At 37.5% G+C, this 24,146-nt stretch overlaps 1 protein-coding gene across 5 annotated transcripts in view; it reads left to right on the top strand.

The window, feature by feature from the left end:
• The window catches only part of EEA1 (early endosome antigen 1), a 220,141-nt gene that overhangs the window by 155,505 nt on the left and 40,490 nt on the right, over positions 1-24,146 (top strand). For all 5 annotated transcript variants that reach the window (XM_044941831.1, XM_044941832.1, XM_006053789.4 and 2 more), the window contains 3 exons: positions 11,024-11,362; positions 17,815-17,964; positions 19,275-19,394. In XM_044941831.1, coding sequence (XP_044797766.1) covers positions 11,024-11,362; positions 17,815-17,964; positions 19,275-19,394 — 609 coding nt within the window. The remainder of the gene's footprint in view (positions 1-11,023; positions 11,363-17,814; positions 17,965-19,274; positions 19,395-24,146) is intronic.

A 24,146-nucleotide genomic window follows, 5' to 3' on the forward strand; every position in this document is an offset into this window, starting at 1 on the left:
ATGGTGAATTGATTTTATAAATTTTAAGTTTTAATCTTGTGTATGTTGTTTATATATTGGCACAGTACAGTATGGCTTATTTTGTGTTAATTTTTAGTGTTGTTTACATTCACATTGTTATGCAACCAACTTTTTTCATCTTGTAAAACTAAACTCAGTTATTATTAAACAACTCTCCATTTACTGAATCTCCTGCCCCAAACCCCTTCTGCTTTCTATATCTATGAATTTACTATTCTAAATAACTCATATGAGTGAGATCATACAGTATTTGTCTTTTTGTGCTTGGCTTATTTCACGTAGGATATTGTTCTCGAGGTTCATTCATGTTATAACATGGGTCAGAATTTCCTACCTTCTTGAGGTTATATTACATTGTATGTATATATCATATTGTCCATCTGTTGCTTCCTTCTTTGTGCTCTTTCTTTTCTGGATAGTGCTGTTTTGAACATGGGTATACAAATATCTATTTGAGATCCTGCTTTCAGTTCTTTTGGGTAGATACCCAGAAGTGGAATTGCTGGATCTTACTAGTAATTCTGTTTTCAATTTTTTGAAGAAATCATCATACTTTTTGCCATAGTGGCTGTATCCTTTTAAATTCCCATCAACAGTGCACAAGGATTAAACAGTTTCTTCACATCCTTGCCAGCATTTGTTATTTTCTGTTTATTATCTCTGTGTGTGTTTTTTTTTTTAATAGTAGCCATCTGACAGAGTATAAAGGTGATATTCATCATGATTGATTTGCATTTCCCTAATGATTAGGATGCTTGAGCATCTTTTCATATGCTTCTTGGCTGTATGATTTTAATTGGGTTGTTCATGTTCTTGATGTTGAGTTGTAAGAGTTCTTTTTATGTTTTTGATATTAACCCTTTAATCAGATACATGATTTGCAAATATTTTCTCATTCTTTAGGTTGCCTTTTCACTCTGTTGGTTCTGTCTTTTTATAAAGGAAAAAACACTCCTGTTTGTCTCCTCTACTCCCAGTACTGTACTACATACAGCTTCACTTCTGACATCAGACGTTTAGATGGTCCATATTTCAACAGTTCTGTAACACCAGCTGTGTGTCCTACCATTCTATTTGCCTGGAGCTAGCATCACATTCTACAGATTAAGTAAGGGTGAAGTCCTGCAGAACTGTGCCTGAGCACCCCTGAACCTCCCTCCCCAACACATCCCAGTTCAGATACCAATTAAAGTCCAGCTTGTTACTTGTACTTCTCACCAACTGGCTGTAAATGGGAGGTTCCCAATTCTCAGCCTCCTGTTCAACTAATTTGCTAGAGTAGCTCCTAAAACTTGGGAAAAGTTTTTACATTTTACTTACTAGTGCTGTGCTTAGTCACTCAGTCTTGTCTGACTCTTTGCAATCCCATGGCCTGGAGGCTGCTAGGCTCCTCTGTCCATGGGGATTCTCTAGGCAAGAAGACTGAAGTGGGTTGCCACGCCCTCCTCCAGGGGATCTTCCAAACCCAGGGATTGAACCCAGGTCTCATGTGTTGCATGCGGATTCTTTACCATCTGAGCCACCAGGGAAGCCCATGAATACCAAAGTGGATAGCCTATCCCTTCTCCAGGGAATCTTCCTAACCCAGAAATTGAGCCAGGGTCTCCTGAATTGCAGGTGGATTCTTTACCAGCTGAGCTACCATGGTACTTACTGAGCTACTTACTAGAGTATTGGCTTATTATAAATGACTATAACTTAAGTGGGTAGGGAAGAAATGGGTAGGGCAAGATATGTGAGAAAGTGTTTGAAGCTTCCATGCTCTCTTTGGGTGCTCTCCATGTGTTCACCAACTTGGAATGTCTCAAAACCCTTTCTTTCCCTACATGGGTGTGATTGATGGAAACTTTGACCATTAGTGATTAATTCAGCCTTTTGCCCCTCTTCCCTCCCTGGAGGTCAGGGTGGAACTGAAAGTTCCAACTCTTTCTTGAAGGTTGGTTCCCCTGCCAACCAACCCCCATCCTTTGGGATTTCTAAAAAATCTCATTAATACAAACTCAGAGGTGGTTGTAAGGGGCTTCTTATGACTAACAAAGGATACCTTTCTTGCTCTTATATCATAGGGAATTCCTGAGGTTGAGGAGTCTGGATCCAGAAACGGGGACCAAGGCCAAAGGACTGTTTTATGATATCACACATTTGATACACAGAAGTTTTAAATTTTATATAATCTAGTTTATCTATTTTCACTTTCATTGCTGAGCTTTTGGTTTCATATCCAAGAAGTCATTGCTAAACTCATTGTCTTGAAGCTTTTCACCTGTTTTCTTCTAATAGTTTTATAGTTTTAACTTAAGTTTAGGTCTTTGATCTATTTTGAATTATTTTTTTAAAGGTAAGGGTCCAGTTTTATTCTTTTGCATGTGAAAATCCAGTTTTCCTAACACCATTTATTGAAAGGAGTGAGTATCCTTCCCTTACTGAATGGTCTTGGCATGCTTGTTGAAAATTGTTTGACCATGTATGTGAATATTTATTTCTGGGCTCTTTATTTTTATTCTTTTGGTCTATATATCTTTCTTTATGTCAGTACCACATTGTTTTGACTACTATATTTTTCAATAAGTTTTGAAGTCAGTAACTGTGAGACCTCCGTCTTTGTTCTTAGTCTGTATTCTGTAATGTTAATAGTTTCCACCTTGTTTCTTTAAAGATGAGCAACAGATAATAGTTTTGGAGGTAGGGCAGGTATTGGTATTAATTTATTTCCCTCATGTCTCTACTTTTTGATGGCAGAGGAATGGGGAGTTATTAAATTTTTTTGTTCAAAAGTATTGTGAATTTGTTAGCTTTGCTTTAACAGCTTAATTAAATAACAGGACAGATGGATTCTCATATCTGCTTTTACATTTAATCTGTTGTGATATATTTGAAGTGTGTTTAAAAACTTACTCCTTGAAAGAAAAGTTATGACCAACCTAGATAGCATATTCAAAAGCAGAGACATTACTTTGCCAACAAAGGTCCATCTAGTCAAGGCTATGGTTTTTCCAGTGGTCATGTTTGGATGTGAGAGTTGGACTGTGAAGAAGGCTGAGCACCGAAGAATTGATGCTTTTGAACTGTGGCGTTGGAGAAGACTCCTGAGAGTCCCTTGGACGTCAAGGAGATCCAACCAGTCCATTCTGAAGGAGATCAGCCCTGGGATTTCTTTGGAAGGAATGATGCTAAAGCTGAAACTCCAGTACTTTGGCCACCTCATGTGAAGAGTTGACTCATTGGAAAAGACTCTGATGCTGGGAGGGATTGGGGGCAGGAGGAGAAGGGGACTACAGAGGACGAGATGGCTGGATGGCATCACTGACTCGATGGACGTGAGTCTGAGTGAACTCCGGGAGTTGGTCATGGACAGGGAGGCCTGGCGTGCTGTGATTCATGGGGTCGCAGAGAGTCAGACACGACTGAGCGACTCAGCTGAACTGAACTTAAAATTTAGTCTAACTGATTTGTAGTGTAGTTGGAAAAGGGAGGCCTATCTTAAAAGCCTTTTCAGATAATTGTAGCTATAATTGTTTGATATTACACTGAAACCAGATAAAGTTTAGTTTCTCAAAAGTTAATTTCAATGTAGAATCTGAAACCATATCAGTGCAGTTTTTGTACTTTGTAACATTAAAATTTTTTCTTCTGTCTTGACTTTTGAGTGGATCTTTCCTGGACATGATTTTGTAATATGCATTAGTGATGTGGAAAATATTGGTTCACTGAATTATGCAAATTTTTTCCAAATATTAACACATTTCATTGTATTGTGGTAGTTTAGTTGCTTAGTCATGTCCAACTCTTAGAGCCCCATGGACTGTAGCCCCTGTAAGCTCTTCTGTCCATGGGATTTTCCAGGCAGGAATACTCGAGTGGGTAGCCATTTCCTTCTCTAGGGAATCTTCCTGGTCCAAAAATCAAACGTAGGTCTCTTGTGTTGCAGGCGGTCTCTTGCATTGCAGGCGGTCTCTTGCATTGCAGGTGGATTCTTTACCAACTGAGCCACCAGGGAAGCCCATTTCATTGTATAACATAAAACAAATCACATTTGTCAATATCACCATCAATCTCAGAATATGCTTTAAGTATAAGAAGTGTCAAGCTCATGGTGATGGATGCAAGTTTTCTAAAATTCTAACCTACCTTTGAAAGCTTGAATTTTATCATTGGCAGCCAATACTGTCAGTTCTATCCTTCCCATAGTTTGTTGGTCATTCTTTACATTAAAAATGGTGTTTTATATAGTTTATAGTTTATAGCTATGTTGACAACTGTATTATTTGGTATGCAGCAGAACTGATGCACAACTGTATTATTTGGTATGTGGCAGAAGTGACGCGTATATACTTCCTATTTATTCATACAGTTTTTTCTTTTTTCTTGCTATTTCAAGTACTGCAGGTACAAACATTCACATAAAAATCTCATGCATTTGTGTAAGAATTTCTGTTTTATACCCGCATGTGAAATTGCTGGGTTATGAGCTATATATGTGCTCAAATTTACTAGGCTATCTCAAACTATTTTCCAAAGTAACTATACAAGTCTGCCATTGTCCATTTCTCCATCACCTCTTGGTGCTGACTGATTTTTAAAATTTAATCTTTTTTATGGCTTATAAAAGCCTCATTGCCTCCCTCTTTTTAAAAAAACATGTTTTTATTGGAGGATAATTGCTTTATAATGTTGTGCTGGTTTCTGCCATACGTCAACATGAATCCGCCACAGGTATGTATATGCCCCTCCCTCTTGAACGTCCCTCCCATTTCCCTCACCATCCACCCCTCTAGGTTGTCTCAGGGCACTGGATTGAGCTCCCTGTGCCACACAGCAAATTCCCATTGACTATCTGTTTTACATATGGCAGTGTATATGTTTCCATGCTACTCTCTCTATCCATCTTGCCCTCTCCTTCCCTACTTCCTTTTTCCCTCCTGTCTATGTGTAGAAAATATCCACATAGACTTTAATTTTATCTTTGTCTCTCAGTTTGATTTTAATTTCTTTGAGATCAGAGTTGACCTTCTACCTCTTGGAAACTGACCAGAGTTGTGCACGCAATAGATGTCTATGATCAGTGTAATTTATTTTGTATTTCTGAAGCATTGAGCTGTTAGTAAAGGATAATGAGGCACAGATTGTGTGTGTGTTGTGTGTGTGTGTGTGTATATATATATATTCACAAATACATACATACATACACAGTATTAAAGGAAGTACTGTGTCTTATGAATAATACATGGAATCAAGATGATTTAGTGTGATAAAATGGGAATAGTTTTGATTAGGGAATAAGAATTTTCTATTACTGTTCCTCATCTTTACATAAGTGAGATTTCACAATTTTTTTCTTTTCAAAGTGTTTTCCTGTTTAGAATTTTTTCACCAGCAAGTTCAGAAGTACATCTGCTTTTTTTTTTTTTTCCCTATTGTCCTTGCTAATTGTCTCCCCCACCTCTCCTCTTCCTTGTCTTTGGCAAATCATAATTGTTGACGGGTAATATCCAAGTGTTATGAATTTGGAATCTTGTGCCTGGTCTCTTGAAGGCTATTAATGAAATGCCTTGGATATGTTTTGTGGGGCATAGGCAACATCAAGGTGGATAGATGACATTATAAAATGTAATGAATTGAAAAATAGTTGCTTTGGAGTTAATGTCAAGATTTTCAGCATTAAACCTTTGTTTTTAAATTACTGGCTTTGAAAACTTAACATAAATCTTGAAGACATTTCCTTTTTGGTTTCTAGTAAGAATCGTATTCTGACATTTAAACAAAATTCTGCAGCTCAGTTTAACTGTTTGCAGATAAATTCTGAACAAAATCATAGCTTATTTAAAGCTACTAATATGATTAATAGAGGTCAGTGTCAGAGACTGAGTTATATTTGGGGTCTTACCTCTCACCCACTTTCCATCCTTTGTTGCTCTCCCTCTCTGCTTTCTGATAGTCTCAGATTTAAGGTGCTCATAGGCCAAAGCAGAAGCCAGTTATGGCACGTGGTTGTATTGCTGTGTATTACCACTGTATTGCCAAGCGGTATATTGATACAAACAGCATAATGCAGTGGTCAAAGGCATGCCACTGACTGGCTGTGACACGCAGCCCCCAGTGTCCGATTCCTCTTTTGCTAAGAAGTACTGTTATAGTTATTTGCCTCTTAGGGTGATATGAGCACTGAAAAAAAACCTTAATCTTGGTTATAGTGCTTAGATCACTGCCTGGCTTTCAGTAAGCACCTCAGTGAATATTTGTTGTTACTGTTTTTATTTATCTTGTAAATTTTGTGATGCAGAGTTGAGTCAAGACCAAGGTGGATGTTTTCCTAACTTATTGCCTAATAAATCAGGAAAGACTGTTGAAGATATAAATAACTTTTTAGCTTAGTCTTTAAGAATGCTTAGGAGTATATCACATGGCAGAGGGTTAATGGTATTTCATTTTGAGAGCTACATATACTGAAGGTATGGGGACATGTAAAAGCACAAGATACAAGATGTTGGAGAGCTACAGGTAGATCAGTTTGTACTTTCTTACAAAGCTGTTTTGAGGAACAAATGAGATCCTTGAAACCACTTTGTAAGGTATCAAGCAGTTAAAAATGCCATTCTTTTTGCATTTCTTCTTGTTCCCTGGGCTAGAAGCATGTGAATTGTTATTGTTTAGTTGCTCAGTCATGTCTGACTCTTTTGTGACCCCCCAAAATGCAGAGTGCCAGGCTCCTCTGTCCCTGGGATTTTACAGGCAAGAATGCTGGAATGGGTTGCTATTTCCTCCTTCTCCAAGGGATCTTCTCAACCCAGGGATTGAACCTGCATCTCCTGTATTGCAGGTGGATTCCTTACTGCTGAGCCACCAGGGAAGCTGAACAAGTGAATAACACAGCCTAATATAGGGAAATTGCCCTGCAAGAAAACATGTTGAAAGAGCAGTTGATGAGGAAGTGAAAAGAGAACTGGACATTCAGAAGGAAAGAATTTTGCTTACTCAAATAATTATGAGTTTAGCTTAACATTTGTTTTATAATTTAAACTTGAATAGTATATGTTCAGTTCAGTTCAGTCGCTCAGTCGTGTCCAACTCTTTGCGACCCCATGAATCGCAGCACGCCAGGCCTCCCTGTCCATCACCAACTCCCGGAGTTCACTCAGACTCATGTCCATCAAGTCAGTGATGCCATCCAGCCATCTCATCCTCTGTCCTCCCCTTCTCCTCTTGCCCCCAATCCCTCCCAGCATCAGAGTCTTTTCCAATGAGTCAACTCTTTGCATGAGGTGGCCAAAGTACTGGCGTTTCAGCTTTAGCATCATTCCTTCCAAAGAAATCCCAGGGCTGATCTCCTTCAGAATGGACTGGTTGGATCTCCTTGACGTCCAAGGGACTCTCAGGAGCCTTCTCCAACGCCACAGTTCAAAAGCATCAATTCTTCGGCGCTCAGCCTTCTTCACAGTCCAACTCTCACATCCATACATGACCACAGGAAAAACCATAGCCTTGACTAGATGGACCTTTGTTGGCAAAGTAATGTCTCTGCTTTTGAATATGCTGTCTAGGTTGGTCATAACTTTCCTTCCAAGGAGTAAGCATCTTTTAATTTCATGGCTGCAGTCACCATCTGCAGTGATTTTGGACCCCAAAAAATAAAGTCTGACACTGTTTCCACTGTTTCCCCATCTATTTCCCATGAAGTGATGGGACCGGATGTCATGATCTTAGTTTTCTGAATGTTGAGCTTTAAGCCAACTTTTTCACTCTCCACTTTCACTTTCATCAAGAGGCTTTTGAGTTCCTCTTCACTTTCTGCCATAAGGGTGGTGTCATCTGCATATCTGAGGTTATTGATATTTCTCTCGGCAATCTTGATTCCAGCTTGTGCTTCTTCCAGCCCAGCGTTTCTCATGATGTACTCTGCATATAAGGTAAATAAACAGGATGACAATATACAGCCTTGACATACTCCTTTTCCTATTTGGAACCAGTCTGTTGTTCCATGTCCAGTTCTAACTTGCTTCCTGACCTGCATACAGATTTCTCAAGAGGCAGGTCAGGTGGTCTGGTATTCCCATCTCTTTCAGAATTTTCCACAGTTTATTGTGATCCACACAGTCAAAGGCTTAGACATAGTCAATAAAACAGAAATAGATGTTCTTCTGGAACTCTTGCTTTTTCCATGATCCAGTGGATGTTGGCAATAGGGGAGCATGAATTGATTCACTGTGTGTCTGAATTTTGTTGTGAAAAATATTTGACTTAAATCATAACATGTGACTCTGCCACCTGGCCAAGTCATATCAGATTATTTTAATGTTAACTTCTTCATCCACAGAATAGGGATGATAATGTCTAATGTCATCTTTTGTTGTAAGGTTAATATGGAAAGTGCAATTATATTTTCTTTAATGGCATTCTGCTATACTTACAAAACTCAATCTTCAAAAACCTTGTATTCACTAGACTCTGCCTCAGATTCTACGAGAAGGCCATAGTAAGAATGAAAAGTTTGTGATACTAAGTATAGTTATGTAATGTACCATAACCTCTCAGTTCAGTTCAGTCTCTCAGTCGTGTCCAACTCTGCAACCCTATGAACCGCAGCACGCCAGGCCTCCCTGTCCATCGCCAACTCCCGGAGTCCACCCAAACCCATGTTCATTGAGTCGGTGATGCCATCCAACCATCTCATCCTCTGCTGTCCCCTTCTCCACCCGCCCTCAATCTTTCCCAGCATCAAATGAGTCAGCTCTTTCAAGTGAGTCAGCTCTTGCATCAGGTGGTCAAAGTATTGGAGTTTCAGCTTCAACATCAGTCTTCCATTGAATACCCAGGACTGATCTCCTTTAGGATGGACTGTTTGGATCTCCTTGCAGTCCAAGGGATTCTCCAGAGTCTTCTCCAACACCAGAGTTCAAAAGCATCAATTCTTTGGCGCTCAGCTTTCTTTATAGTCCAACTCTCACATCCATAACCTCTGGTGCTCTTTTTAATTTATATATAAAAATATATAATGTGAGTGGATTGGGTTCTTTTTAAAGGACATTGGTTTAGGTTCTTTTAAATAAGGTTTAGTTATCTTTCTGTGCAGTTAAACAGAAAGATTACTTTTTTAGGATAAGTGAATTTTAAACAGACTATGATTAAGTATTTTTGCTTCTTAAAAAAATGAAACTGTCTGAGGGGTCATTTATGTATAGAACTGGTAGGATTACTTGATCACTTTTTAAGTAAGACTATGAAGAAGAAGACTCAACTACCTCATTACTGACCTTAATTTTTGTATCATGTTTTACAGTTATATCTTCTCTAAGTTCTTATTATTTGTGAGCATGGTTACTTTCATAAAATTTAGTAACTTAGAATTTTCTTGAAAAAGGTGTAAGACATTCATAATGATCAACGAATAGGCTTAATTTAGCTTATGAATTTGAAAATAAATATTATTTTCTTAAAAGAAAATGTGTAAAATTAAGAAAGATGTGGAGTTACTAATGAGTAAGACAAAAAAATTCTTATAAAAAGAGAATTTTCCTAACCAGCAGTTTGACTCAAAATTATTCTTTTGCTAGTCTTTTTGTTTTACCCTTTTGTTTGTTTGTTTCTGTTGGTTGGTCAAGACACATCTCTTTGCTAATTTTGCCATAACCTCTGGGTGCTCTTTTTACTTTATCTCCCATCTTATTTTTCTTGTATATACTTTCATCACCTTTCTGACACTGTTTTCTATACTGTATTTCTATTTGATAATTTACGTAATGAACTTTTTCTTAGACAAGTGTTCAAGAACCATGACTGCTGTCTTTCTCACTCTGGTGCCTAAACTTACTACTCCCCTGAGGTAATAGCATTGCTGTGTCCCCTTGTGCAACTTCTTTGTTCCTTTTTGTCTTTTTGTACATGAGTCATGAATACTTATTACTTAACTCCTTTTGTCACTACCAAGTTCAGACTTTGTTTTCAGGTGACTGTCCTGACTTTGCTCTCTTGATTTTTTTTAAAAAATTGTGCACTCAAGAAATTTAATGCAGCTTTTGTAACTAATCTGTGTTTGCTTGTGCATTATGTTTTGACTTTCTTAGAAAATGTTTTTTTAAATGTGTGTTTTTAAAGGCCAGAGGCTCTGCCTGTCCTCTACTATTTCTGTATTATCCCCTTCTAGCACACTGCATATAAAAAGTAAGTATAATAAGTGTTCACAAATGACTCTGACTTATCAGGCGTTTATAGTGGCTTCTTACCCTGGCTGTCTGTCTTATAGAATTGAGTCAAAATTCTGATCCATGCCTCATGTGTAAATAAATATCTTAAAAATACTCAATATTAATTCTAAAAACTCCACTTTGACTAGGCTTTGACATTTGATTAGGCTGACTGACCCAGATTTTTGATTGACGGTGTATTTTGTATTTGATAGGATTGAGTAAAATAACAAAATATAAGGTAGGTAAGTGATGTTTTTTAGACCATTGTTTTACACACCTAGAAAGAAATTTGAATAAGTCTTAAACTTGTGCATCTTGAGAATGGTGTTCATCAAGAAGAGCAAAAATGAGGGATCAGTACAATTAAGAAGACTTGAGCAGTAAATGGTATTGTTATGCTAAAGCTCTTACCAGCTATGAAATTGCAAAGCCAAAAATCAGAAATGCCATACTGTTATTTAAAATAATTTTTAATAGCAGAGGGATAGATTTAATTTTTAACTCAAATGGGATATTATAAATATGTTACATACCCTAAAGAATCTAGTTAGTAGGTTTTAGTGTTTTCATTTTGTGCCAAAATTTTGTTGGTAAACCTTAAATTAATATTAGTAGAGCTTAGTGAAGTGGACCAATAATAAGACCATAAGTTAGTATGTAACAATTTAATTCTTCTTGTTTAAAATATTTTCACTATTTTTATATTATACTATTGACTAAAATGTTTAGTAGGGAATGATATTGCTCTAAAGGTTGTTTGAATAATTGGAACAAGTAAAAATATTAGGAAAGGAAAAAAAATTGTTAAATTGATATTTCAGAACTTGACTGAAAAGTTACAGAAGAAAGAACTGGACTATACTCAGTTAGAAGAGAAACATAATGAAGAATGTATGAGTAAAAAGAATATACAAGCAAGCCTTCATCAAAAAGACCTGGATTGTCAACAGCTTCAGTCAAGGTTATCTGCGTCTGAAACCTCACTGCAGAGAATACAGGCAGAACTAGGTGAAAAGGGAGAAGCTACTCAAAAGCTCAAAGAAGAATTATCAGAAGTGGAGACCAAGTACCAGCATCTTAAGGCAGAGTTTAAACAGCTACAACAACAGAGAGAAGAAAAGGATCAGCATGGGTTACAACTGCAAAGTGAAATCAATCAAGTAAGAGCTCTTATTTACTGTACTTCCTCCTATGGTTTCTTCTTGTGTTTGATGGTTATTTGATCATAATATAGTTCATTTAAAAATTGTCATTTAAAAAATTATCTCAATTTTTACATCCTGTTGTATTGAGTCAGATCTCATTTCAGTTTCCCCTAAAATGATAGTATCTATCATAGAGTATTGTTATGCATTGTTTATTGGCTAATACAAACAAATTGCTTAAGATGGTACCTGTCACATAGTAGGTACTCAGCAGGTATGTTATTGTAATAATTCATATTGTTGATCTTAAAATTAAAAATTAAAAAATTTTTGTCTTTTTTTTCTTGTTACTAATTTTCAAAATATACTCACTGTTAAACCAATAATATAAAAATTAGATATTTTAGAAGAAAGCAAATTAGTTCTAACAACTATTCTTTTATTAACTATTTTTTATATAAATAATGTCTATCAGATGAAGTTTAATGGAAGTTTTGACTTTGCTATTAATTTATGAATTTTGTATTCTAATTATCTCTTATAGGTAGCATTAAAAATTAGTAGGCAAATGGAAATTTGGAGAAGGAAATGGCAACCCACTCCAGTGTTCTTGCCTGAAGAATCCTAGGGACGGGGGAGCCTGATGGGCTGCCGTCTATGGGGTTGCACAGAGTCGGACACGACTGAAGTGACTTAGCAGTAACAAAGTCCTCAGCTACTTTTTTGAAAATTTTCAACTATTTTTACTTAAAAGGCAGTGATATTTGCTTCTGTGGCATTAATCTTGTCTTCTTAGCCTGAGATACTCTTCCTGTTTCTCTTCTCTTTGATAAATACTACTTCATGTGTCATGTTTTCAGAAATCTTTTTCTACATATTGCCACTTCTCACCACCACCCCACTGCAGAGATGGCTTAAGCATCTATATATCTCGATTACTTTACTTGTCATAGTCTAGCATATTATCATAACAGGTATCTTCACTGGACTCTCAACTCTTTGGGTGCAAATACCATGTTTTATTTACTTTTTATCCCAGCTACCTGACATATTGCTTATCAGCAGATGTTTAATGAGTAAGTAAGTGAATGAATAAATGCAGGCATTCATAATAGAAGGAAACATAGGCTTGGCGATATCAATGGATAAATTAAATATGACTTAGATATTTGCCTTTCAGTTCAAATATACAGATTGGGCATTTATGGTTTCTAAAAGATACAATACCTTGTTTATTAGAAGATACAAAGAAAGAAAAGGAAATAGGACCTACCTTAAATGATTTTGTAAATCTCATTGAGGTATAAGGCAAGTACTATCCTATTGCAGTGAATGTGAAAATTAAAATGGTTCCATGTACAATGGGAATTAGGAAGAGTTCTTCTCCTGCTTTCTTTCCTCTATAGTACTTCATATTGTATAACTATTTAGCTGTTAATATGATCAAGAAAAGCTTGTTGTGAGAAGGAGGTGGTGCTTGAAATTGTGAATATTGAATAGGTTTTGACAAGTAGCAGTTTGAAGGCAGGAGGGTCTTCCAGGAAGAAAAATAAACGAGAGGTGTGTGCACTAAGCTGCTCCATTTTTGCCCAACTCTGGGAGACCCCATGGACCATAGCCCACCAGGCTCTCTGTCCATGGGATTCTCCAGGCAAGAATACTGGAGTGGGTTGCATGTCCTCCTCCAGGGGATCTTCTCCACCCAGGGATTGAACCCACATCTCTTACATCTCCTGCATTGGCAGGCAAGTTCTTTACCACTGGCACCACCTGGAAAGCCCCAGACTAGAGGCAGGGGTGTATTATAAGAACCAGTGACAGACAGACATTTGCTCTGAGGATATGGTATATGTAATAGTAGTGGACTATTTTGAGGACTTTATTATGTAGAATCTTGAATAGCAGGCTGAGGAATTTGAGTTTCATTTGGTTGTCAGTGAATGGAGGGGGCAACAGGAATTTTTGTATTCATAACCATTTGGTTTAGTCACATTTCTGTACAAAATAAAGAGGTCATGCTGAAGACCTTTAAGTGATACCATTTATCTTCCCTTCAGTATGCTGTCTGGATTCTACCTTCAAAGTGAAAGTGAAAGTTGCTCAGTCATGTCCAATTCTTTGTGACCCCATGGACTATACAATCCATGGAATTCTCCAGGGCAGAATACTGGAGTGGGTAGTCATTCCCTTCTTAAGGGGATCTTCCTAACCCAGGGATCGAACTCAGGTCTCCCTCATTGCAGGTGGATTCTTTACCATCTGAGCCACCAGGGAAGTCCCTGCCTTCAAAAGGAAGAAGTGAAAGAAAGTGAAGTTGCTCAGTCATGCCCGACTCTTTGCAATCCCATGGACAGTCCCTGCACCAACCTCCATCCATGGGATTTTCTAGGCAAGAGTACTGGAATGGGTTGCCATTTCCTTCTCCAGGGAATCTTCCTGACCCAGGGATCGAACCCAGGTCTCCCTCATTGTAGACAGATGCTTTACCGTCTGAGTCACCAGGGAAGTTCAAAGCCTGATTCAAATCTGTCTGCTTCTCTTCATCTATACTGCTACTACCCTAATCTCAGCTGCTGCCATTGTTCACCTGGTCTACTGTATTAGCCTTTTTATAAGTTTCTTTCTTCCAGAGGACCTTCTTTGTCTATTCTCCATACAGAAAAAGTGAAAACTGGAAGTGAGTTGCCCAGTCATGTCCAACTGTTCGTGACCCTATGGACTATACAGTCCATGGAATTCTCCAGGCCAGAATACTAGAGTTCCCTTCTCCAGTGGATCTTCCTGACTCAGGAGTCGAACTGGGGTCTCCTGCATTTCAGGTGGATTCTTTACCAGCTGAGCTACCAGGGAAGCCCATAGCCCATTCTCCACCCAGGAGCCAGAGACATTGTTTTAAAGTATGAAGGGTGTAACTTTATTTCTCTTAACCACCTCGAGTGGTTTTGGTTAGGTTTTGAATCCAGATATCTTCTTGGTCCTGTAAGCATATGAGTATAGTATGGTCCACATTATGTCTTCAGGCTCATCTTCTACCAAGTGAAGCCATGCTGGTCTCCTTTTAGTTCCTCAAGCACACCAGCACTTCAACAGAGAGCTTTCCTGCCTTAGGTGCTTTGCCCATGTTTTTTTCTTAGAGTGTTCTTTATTTCAGCTTTTCACAAGACTTGCTTAAGCATTGTTTCTTCAATAAAGCCTTTCTGGACCTTTCTAAAAGGTTTCTCAGGTAGTACAGTGGTAAAGAAGCCACCTGCCAATGTAGGAGATGCAGAAAATGCAGGTTCAATTGTTGGATTGGGAAGGCCCCATAGAGAAAGCAATGGCAACCCACCCCAGTATTCTTTCTTGGGAAATCCCATGGAGAGAGGAGCCTGGCAGACTGCAGTCCATGGGGTCGCGAAGAGTCAGACTGAGCGTGCATGCATACAGGACCTCTCTATTTAAATCGATTGTTTTCCATTTAGGGCTTCCCTGGTGGCTCAGAGGTTTTCCATTTATTCTGGACCCTTTATTTCAGCAAGCTGCTTCTTAATAATACTTTTTATTGTGTAGTTTTTTTTATTGTATAGCTTTTTGTTTACTTGCATATCATATACCATTCCCTTTGTACAGTAAGCTCCTTAATTTGAGAAATTTGTTTTATTCTATACTCCATCTGTCTCTATACTTAGACTTTTTAGTAAATATTTGTTGGAAGAATAGGAATGAACCTCACTTTAAGCCTTCTTTCACTGTCCTTAAAAGAGTGTAGGGATGAACTGGCTCTGTTTTGCTCTCCTCTGCATCCTCAGCTCCCCTTTAAGTGCTGACAAAAATAGATAGCTGGCAGTTGTCAACAAAGGACTTACAAACAAAGAACCCCATATTCTTTATATTTGTATCTTGAGCACTTTTAAAATAGCCAATAGTGCAGATAATGTTACATAATTAAAAGATTGGACATAATAAGTTCACTTTTTTTAATATAAAAAAATTTTTATACAATTTTTAAAGGTTCCTTTTCATTAACAGTTACTGCGAAATACCCTAAGCCTGTGTGACACCCAGCAGTTTGTGTCTCCCACTTCCCCACCCATATATCCAACTTCACCTTTAATCGAATATGCCATCTCAAATAGCATAGTGGTTTATGAGAGTGGATTTAAGAACCAGCTCTCTGAGTTCTAGTTCTGTGGTCTACAAACTGTGTGAGCTTGGGCAAGTTATTTATTGTACCTTAGTTTGCTCATCTGTCAAATAGGAATAAGAATAGAATTATCTTCACAGGATTATTATAAGGATTAAGTTAGTTAATATTTGTGAACCTTTTAGAATAAGGCCTGGCACTTGACAAACTTTACAAGCATAATGAGTAAAGAATTATGTATATGAGTTTACAAAACTGAATTTCTTAGAGAACATATACATAAAATGTAACTTTAGGATAGACCATTCTATTAATGATTCCAACATGTATTATTTTTACTCTAAACGTATTCTTCTTTTCTGTAACATATTCACTCTAAAATGATATAGGCATTATTGGTTAAGGGATTTGGGCCTGCTTCCACTCTTGTGCAGCTTTGATTTGTGACTCATTTCTTTATTAAAGATCAGGGATCTATCAGAGATTGTAAAGCAATGAATGACAGTTAATTATAATATACAGTATCTCTTTTTTTTACCACTTTAGTAAATCTTCACTTGAGAGTAACAGTTATCTTTAATTTGGCGCTTCACTCTGCACATCAAAATCACCTGGGGAAATTTAAGAAATTATCAAAGCCTCACCCTTGGCTCAGTTAAGTGATAATCTCTGGCATAGGCCCGGGTATTGGTTTTCCCTGTTATTGTACTGTGTAGTTGAGATTGAAAACCGCTGCTTTTTAAAGTGTTGCTTTTTGGCAAATGATTCCTAAACTTTCCTGAAACTCAATATTCTCTAATTCTTTTGTTGGGAAACATAGATTTCTGGGCTTTAGCTCAAATGTACCAAAGCTAAATTTTAGGGGAGAAGTCTTATTATCTCTGTGTTAATAATTACATGGAAAATTCTTATCCAGCAAGTTAGAAACTCGACGTAGGGGAGAAATCACATGTAACAGATCACTTATGGGGATTGGATCTACTTCTTGTAGTGAGAAGGAGAGGGTTTGGGTAGTTATTACAGTGCTAATTCACTGCATTTTAAGAAGAGGCAGAGGAAGAAGAAAATGTCAGCCTAAGGATAAGAATATAATAAATGACTAACTGTTACTGATTGCTGTTTTATAACTAAAACAGGAATGGAATGTATGTTTTACTTTAGAAATTCACTTCAGTTTTCTTTTTTTTTTTGGCATCCCTGGGTGGACCTGAAACTTTAGTTTTCTTTATTGAGTATAGAATATGTTTTGACAGCCACATGTTGTTTCATAGCATAGGAAAATAGTGGATGTCCACTTTTCTGATAGAACTTTATTTTTTCTTTGCCAGCTATGAATTTTTTATGGAGAAATATGAAAGTATAAAGCATATAAATGTATATTTGACATAAAGGCTATAGATTCTTAATATTTTCAGATATAACATGAATAGGTTTGATTGGAAATAGTTGTATAGAATGCTTGTTAATCTTCAGCTTTGCTGAAGCACATGCTGAAATTTGACTTGATGGGTTATGAAATTGGGGTGTACTCTTACAGTGTAAGCTTTGCCAAATGTCTTGCTTCCTTATCTTCATGCTACTCTTTTTTGTTCTGCACTCCTAGCATTTGTGCGGTAATTCTTCTAAAATTAATACAAACCTTTTTTTTTTTTTAACTGGACCTACCCCACCAACCAATCCCACAAGAGAAACCAGCTGTTCTTTCTGGTAAAATTAGAGAAAATAAGGAATTCCAGAAAGTGACAGCTCTTATCCCCCAGACAAGTTTCTTCTTTATAGTTTTAGCTAGGTGGCAATTTTAAAGTTAATGAAATCACCTAATATTTTAATAAATGTTCATTCCTCTGTTTTATTTAGAGATTGTGTGCCAGTTTGAGGACTTGAGAATACCGTGTGCTCTATTCAGTACCCAAATGTAAGAAGTCGATTGTGGTGGTTCATGACTATGGAAAAGCAACAAGAATCATGTTGGATTTTTAAAATACTAGTGGAATAGGTCTGAGTGTGTCTTAAGTGTCTTAATTTTAAGTTTTGTTTTAAGCTCCTCAAGTGATTGCAAGAGTTATCTTTAAATAAGAGCCTTAGGTTCACTGTGTGTGTGTGTGTGTGTGTGTGTGTGTGTGTATGGTTTTTAAAAGTGTAAAAAACCTGAAACCTGTGATATGATTACAGTTTTATGTGAGTCATCATAATTTATGTGATTAGGTTCCTCTAAAGTATCATGAAAATTAATATATTTCTATTGGTGGAAAAATAAAACATAGTTTGGAAAGTAGGTGGTAGTAATAATGATGATGATCAACGTGTTTATACATATATATGTACTCTTTTTCCTTTTCTGAAGTTACATAGCAAACTTCTGGAGACAGAGCGCCAACTAGGAGAAGCTCATGGAAGGCTGAAGGAACAGAGACAGCTTTCAAGTGAAAAGTTGATGGATAAAGAACAACAAGTGGCTGATCTACAACTCAAACTTTCTCGTTTAGAGGAAGAGGTAAGCTCACATTTCAGATGAGTTTATATTAGTACCTTTATTGATAGATTTGAAGTGAATAAATTCGCTCAGTCCTGTCTGACTTTTTGCGATCCCATGGACTGTAGTCTACCAGGCTTCTCTGTCTGTGGGATTTTCCAGGCAAGAGTACTGGAGTGGGTTGCCACTCCAGGGGATCTTCCTGACCCAGGGATTGAACCCAGGTCTCCTGCTTTGCAGGCAGATGCTTTACCCTCTGAGCCACCAGGGATCTTAAATGTTGTTTTGTTTAATCTTTTTATGGTCATGAGCTTTAATTGAATTTTTTTTTAAGTTTGATAAAGTTAAAACATCTTCAGTGAAAACATCCTATTATTAACTACATTAAGTCATTTTTGTTTTGATTGTATTCCCTAAAGTTTTCAACAAAAATGTACAAAGAAGGCTACTCTTCAGCTTCAGGCAGGTTAAATCCTTGGGGTGACCCTGTCAGGCTGCTCAAGAGGAGTCTTTCTACCCAGGAAAGACCGTTTCCTAATGAAACTGAAAAATGAACAGCTGCTGATAGCATTATTGACACATAGTTGGTGCATATAAACTGAGTTTGTACTTAAGGATTTTCTCTTTTAAAAATTAAGAGGGATGGTGTGGGGAGGGAGGTGGGAGGGGGGTTCAGGATGGGGAACACGTGTACATCCGTGGCGGATGCATGTTGATGTATGGCAAAACCATTACAATATTGTAAAGTAAAAAAAGTAATAAAAAAAAAATTAAGCATAAGATTGAATGCTATCCTAATTTTAATCTGTGGTTGCCAAAAATGGTAACTATTATTTGGTTCAAGTAAAAGGTATCATTAAACTGTGTCTTTTATTAGAATTGAACAAACACTGAGAGTTAAAATCTATAGCTGCAGCACAAGATTTTCTTCTAGACCCAAATATTAATGTGTAGATTTTGCTGTTGTTTCCCAATAAGTGACGATTATGATTATGAAAAAAAGTAAAACAGATACTGATACTGTTATTTAGATTATTGTTACAAAAATTTGTATATAATTCCTTGATCATATTAGCATATGAAAATAATAATAAACTAAATGCCAACCTGGAGAAGGAATTTTATTCTTTTCAGGATGAGAATCTATTCTTAAGGAACAATTTCTTAAATTTTGAGGTTAAAATTCTATAATGAGATACTGCTTTTAAAGTTATAATTTAATTTTCTATTCAGACTTGAGAATTGTGAGATTTGAAGTAATACCAGATGTTTATATGATAGCATTATGCCCTTAAATTGTTAATTGACAGTCTACATTTTTTTTTTTAAAGTTGAAGGAAAAAGTAACCAATTCCACAGAATTGCAGCATCAGTTAGATAAAACAAAGCAACAGCATCAAGAACAACAAGCTCTTCAACAAAGCACTACAGCAAAACTTCGAGAAGCTCAGGTAAACAGTATTTGAATTTTTAGCCTTTTAAACAAAGATGAGCCAAGTCATTATTCTTTTGTTGTGGTGAAGCTGGATAATGCAAAGCACTTGATTATATAGAGTTTTGATGATTTTTAGTATCTGGATAATTGGAAAATTCTTTTCCTTTGATTGCTATGTTGAAAAATTTTTCTAAATATAAAAAATTTACTATAAACATATTAAAATTCATATAAAAATTAAAATTTATTAAATTTCTTTTAAAAAATAAATTAATTGATACTAAATTTAAAATATTTAGATTGTTATTTATGCATAATACATTACTATTTATTAAAAATGACTTCTGAAAAATTAAAAAATGACAGATTTCTTAGTTTACTTAACTCAGTAAAATATAACATTCTGTATTTCCTATGATGGAACTTACTGTTTATTGGCCATGTCTTTCCCTCTTTGAGCACTGTCATATGAACATTAGAATTGTAGTTGTAGGAATGTAAGTGATTGAGTTAAATTTGTACAGATTCTATAGTATACCTCAAAAAATTAAAAGAAGTTAAATTTTTGTGTTGATATGGGGAGAGGAAGATGGTACCCAAATGTTTGAAATGAAATTGACATTGATTTATTCTGTAGTCTTCATTAATTCCTTGAATATTTTGGAGCACTGTGTGTCAGGCACTGTGGTAAGCACTAAAATTAGAGTGCTGAGTCAGACACAGTGCCTGCTTTCTGGGAACTGGCAGTCTCATGATACGCAAGCTAATGCTGGAGTTGAAAGGAGGCAGGAGGTAATACGCCTGTCTTTCTTGTCTGTCTTTGGATAGTGGCAAGGAGTCAGGTGGATAGAGACCCAAATATTATATTCATTTATTTGTTCTTTCATTCATTCAGTCAACAAATATATATTAATGTCTCCTCTTAGCCATGGAAGTGATTTTGTGCATATGGCAGCAGAGAAAACAGACAAAAATGTCTGTTCTTGTGGAGCTTAGTCAGGAAGACAAACAGTAACCAAGGTAAATAGGCAAAATATATAGTGTGTTAGATGTGGTAAGTGGTATGGAGATAAGGGTAAGTGGTATGGAAAAAAGGGATGCGGAGTAGGAAATATCTGGGGAGCTGAAGGTGGACTGCATGGTTGGATAGGGTTGCTAGGGAAGGCTTCTCTGAAAGATGAAAGATCTAAAGGAAGGAAGGGTGTGAGCCATGTGGATATCTGAGAGAAGAGTGTCAATACTTTAAAAGACCCTGAGGAGGAGCAGTTCTTAGGAACATCAAGAAGCCAGGGAGTAGAGTGATGTGAGTGATGAGAGAGATAAAGGGGGCACAGTCGTAGAGATCACAAAGGACCAGAACATGTCGAGTTCATTAGTAATTTTAAGGATTTTATTATGAGTGAGATGAGAAATCACTGGGGGTTCCGAGCAGTGGAATAGCATGATGATACTTACAATTTCACAGGATTACTTTGACTACTGTATTGAGAGTAGACCATAGGGACACATGAGTGGAACAAATAAATGAGCTAAGAGAAATTAAGAAATGGTGTGGCTTGGAACAGAGTGTAAATAGTGTAAGTAGTGAAAATTAGTCAGATTCTAGATATACTTTTAAAAGTAAAGCTGACAGATTTACTGATAGATTGATATGGGGCACCGACAGAGAAACCAAAGATGATTCTAGGGATTTTGGCTTGACTGGTTGGCAGGAGGGAGGTCAAACAAGATGAAGACTGGGAATCCTTGGATTTGGCAACATGAGGTCATTGGTGACACTGATACAGAGGAATTTGTAAAGAGAAGGAAGGAAATTCAAATGTGAATTACATAAAGACGGGGCAGAAACTGGAGTGGAACTTCATCTAGGAAGTGTTTCTTCCTTAAAAACCAGAGATACTTGAATATGTTTATTCAGTTCAGTTCAGTCGCTCAGTCGTGTCTGACTCTTTGTGACCCCATGAATCGCAGCACTCCAGGCCTCCCTGTCCATCACCAACTCCTGGAATTCACTCAGGCTAGTGTCCATCAAGTCAGTGATGCCATCCAGCATCTCATCCTCTGTCGTCCCCTTCTCCTCCTGCCCCCAATCCCTCCCAGCATCAGTCTTTTCCAATGAGTCAACTCTTTGCGTGAGGTGGCCAAAGTACTAGAATTTCAGCTTTAGCATCATTCCTTCCAAAGAAATCCCAGGGTTGATCTCCTTTAGAATGGACTGGTCGGATCTCCTTGCAGTCCAAGGGACTCTCAAGAGAGTCTTCTCCAACACCACAGTTCAAAAGCATCAATTCTTCGGCGCTCAGCCTTCTTCACAGTCCAACTCTCACATCCATACATGACCACAGGAAAAACCATAGCCTTGACTAGACGGACCTTTGTTGGCAAAGTAATGTCTCTGCTTTTGAATATGCTGTCTAGGTTGGTCATAACTTTCCTTCCAAGGAGGAAGCATCTTTTAATTTCATGGCTGCAGTCACCATCTGCAGTGATTTTGGAGCCCAGAAAAATAAAGTCAGCCACTGTTTCCACTGTTTCCCCATCTATTTCCCATGAAGTGATGGGACCGGATGCCATGATCTTCTTTTTCTGAATGTTGAGCTTTAAGCCAACTTTTTCCCTCTCCTCTTTCACTTTCATCAAGAGGCTTTTTAGTTCCTCTTCACTTTCTGCCATAAGGGTGGTGTCATCTGCATATCTGAGGTTATTGATATTTCTCCCGGCAATCTTGATTCCAGCTTATGTTTCTTCCAGCCCAGCGTTTCTCATGATGTACTCTGCATAGAAGTTAAATAAGCAGGGTGACAATATACAGCCTTGACAATCTAGGACAAAGGGACTAGTAGAGTGGGGATAATTGAGGATACTGGAGAATGGAAGGTGACTGAAGGAATAAGGTATTCTTAAACTGTGATGTCACTGATAACAATGGGTGGTGGTAAATTCAAACTTAGCCTCTGAAGGATATCTTTGGAAGACTGAGGAAAGGTGTGTGTGTGTATATATATGTGTGTGTGTGTGTGTGTGTGTGTGTGTGTGTGTGTGTGTGTGTATGTATATATGCTGTGCTTGGTTACTCAGTTGTGTCCAACTCTTTGTAACCCCATGGACTGTAGCCCACCAGGCTCCTCTGTCCATGGGGGATTCTCCAGGCAAGAATACTGGAGTGGATTGCCATGCCCTCCAGGGGATCTTCCCAACCCAGGAATGGAACTGGGGTCTTATGCGTTGCAAGTGGATTCTTTACCTGCTGAGCTATCTGGAAAGCCCGTGTGTGTGTGTGTGTGTGTGTGTGTGTGTGTGTGTGTTATTCATTTATTTATTGAGTATAATTGACTTAGTGTTAGTTTCACATGTACAGCAAAGTGATTCAGTACTCTCCTTCTCTCTCCCTCTCACTGTATATATACACACAGCTACATATATATAAAATCTATAACATATAATAGATTTTATATATATGTACACATATTGTTTATCAGGGTCTTTTCCTTTATAGATTATTACAAAATGTTGGGTATAGTTGCCTGTGCTATAAGTAGATTCTTGTTGGTTATCTGTTTTATTTATGTTGTCGTTCAGTCGCCAAGTTGTGTCCGACTCTTTGCGACCCATTGGACTTCCGCATGTCAGGCCTCCCTGTCCCTCGTCATCTCCCAGAGTCTGCCCAAGTTCATGTCCGTTGAATCGGTGATGCCATCCAACCATCCTCTGTCGCCCTTTTCTCCTCCTACCAGCAGTAGAGTCTTTTCCAGTGAGTCGGCTGTTCACATCAGGTGGCCAAAGTATTAGAGCTTCAGCATCAGTCTTTCCAAATAGTATCCAGGGTTGATTTCCTTTAGGATTGACTGGTTTGATCTCCTTGGTGTCTAAGGGCCTCTCAAGAGTGTTTCCAGCACCATAGTTCGAAAACATCAATTCTTTGGCGCTCTGTCTTCTTTATGGTCTAACTCTCAGATCCATACATGACTACTGGAAAGACTGTAGCCCTGACTATACAGACCTTTGTTGGCAAACTCATGTCTTTGCTTTTTAATATGCTGTCTAGGTTTGTCATAGCTTTCCTTCCAAGAAGCAGTTGTCTTCTAATTTCATGGCTGCAGTCAGCCTCTGCAGTAATTTTAGAGCCCAACAAGAAGAAATCTGTCACTGCTTCCACCTTTTCCCCTTTTGCTTCTTGACCCACATACAGGTTTCTCAGGAGGCAGGCAAGATGGTCTGGTATTCCCATCTCTTTAAGAGTTTTCCACAGTTTGTTATAATCCACACAGTCACAGGCTTTATAGCGTAGTCAGTGAAACAGAAATAGATGTTTTTTTTTTTTTTTTTTTTTTTTAATTCCTTTGCTGTTTCTATGATCCAGCAAATGTTGGCAGTTTGATCTCTGGTTCCTCTGCCTTTTCTGAACCCAGCTTGTACATGTGGAAGTTCTTGGTTTACATACTGCTGAAGCCTAGCTTGAAGGATTTTGAGCATAATTTTACTAGCATGGGAAGTGAGCACAATTTTCTGGTATTTTTAACATTTTTAGTACTGCCCTACTTGAGAATCGGGATGAAGATTGACCTTTTCCATTCCTGTGGTCACTGCTGGGTTTTCCAAATTTGCTGACATATTGAGTGCAGCATTTTTAGGATTTTATTTTTTTTTTAATTAATTACTTTTTTTTTTACTTTTTTATTTTATTTTATTTTTTAGCTTTACAATATTGTATTGGTTTTGCCATATATCAAAATGAATCCACCACAGGTATACATGTGTTCCCCATCCT

The sequence above is a fragment of the Bubalus bubalis genome, chromosome 4, assembly GCF_019923935.1.
Source record: "Bubalus bubalis isolate 160015118507 breed Murrah chromosome 4, NDDB_SH_1, whole genome shotgun sequence".
Lineage (NCBI taxonomy): Eukaryota > Metazoa > Chordata > Mammalia > Artiodactyla > Bovidae > Bubalus > Bubalus bubalis.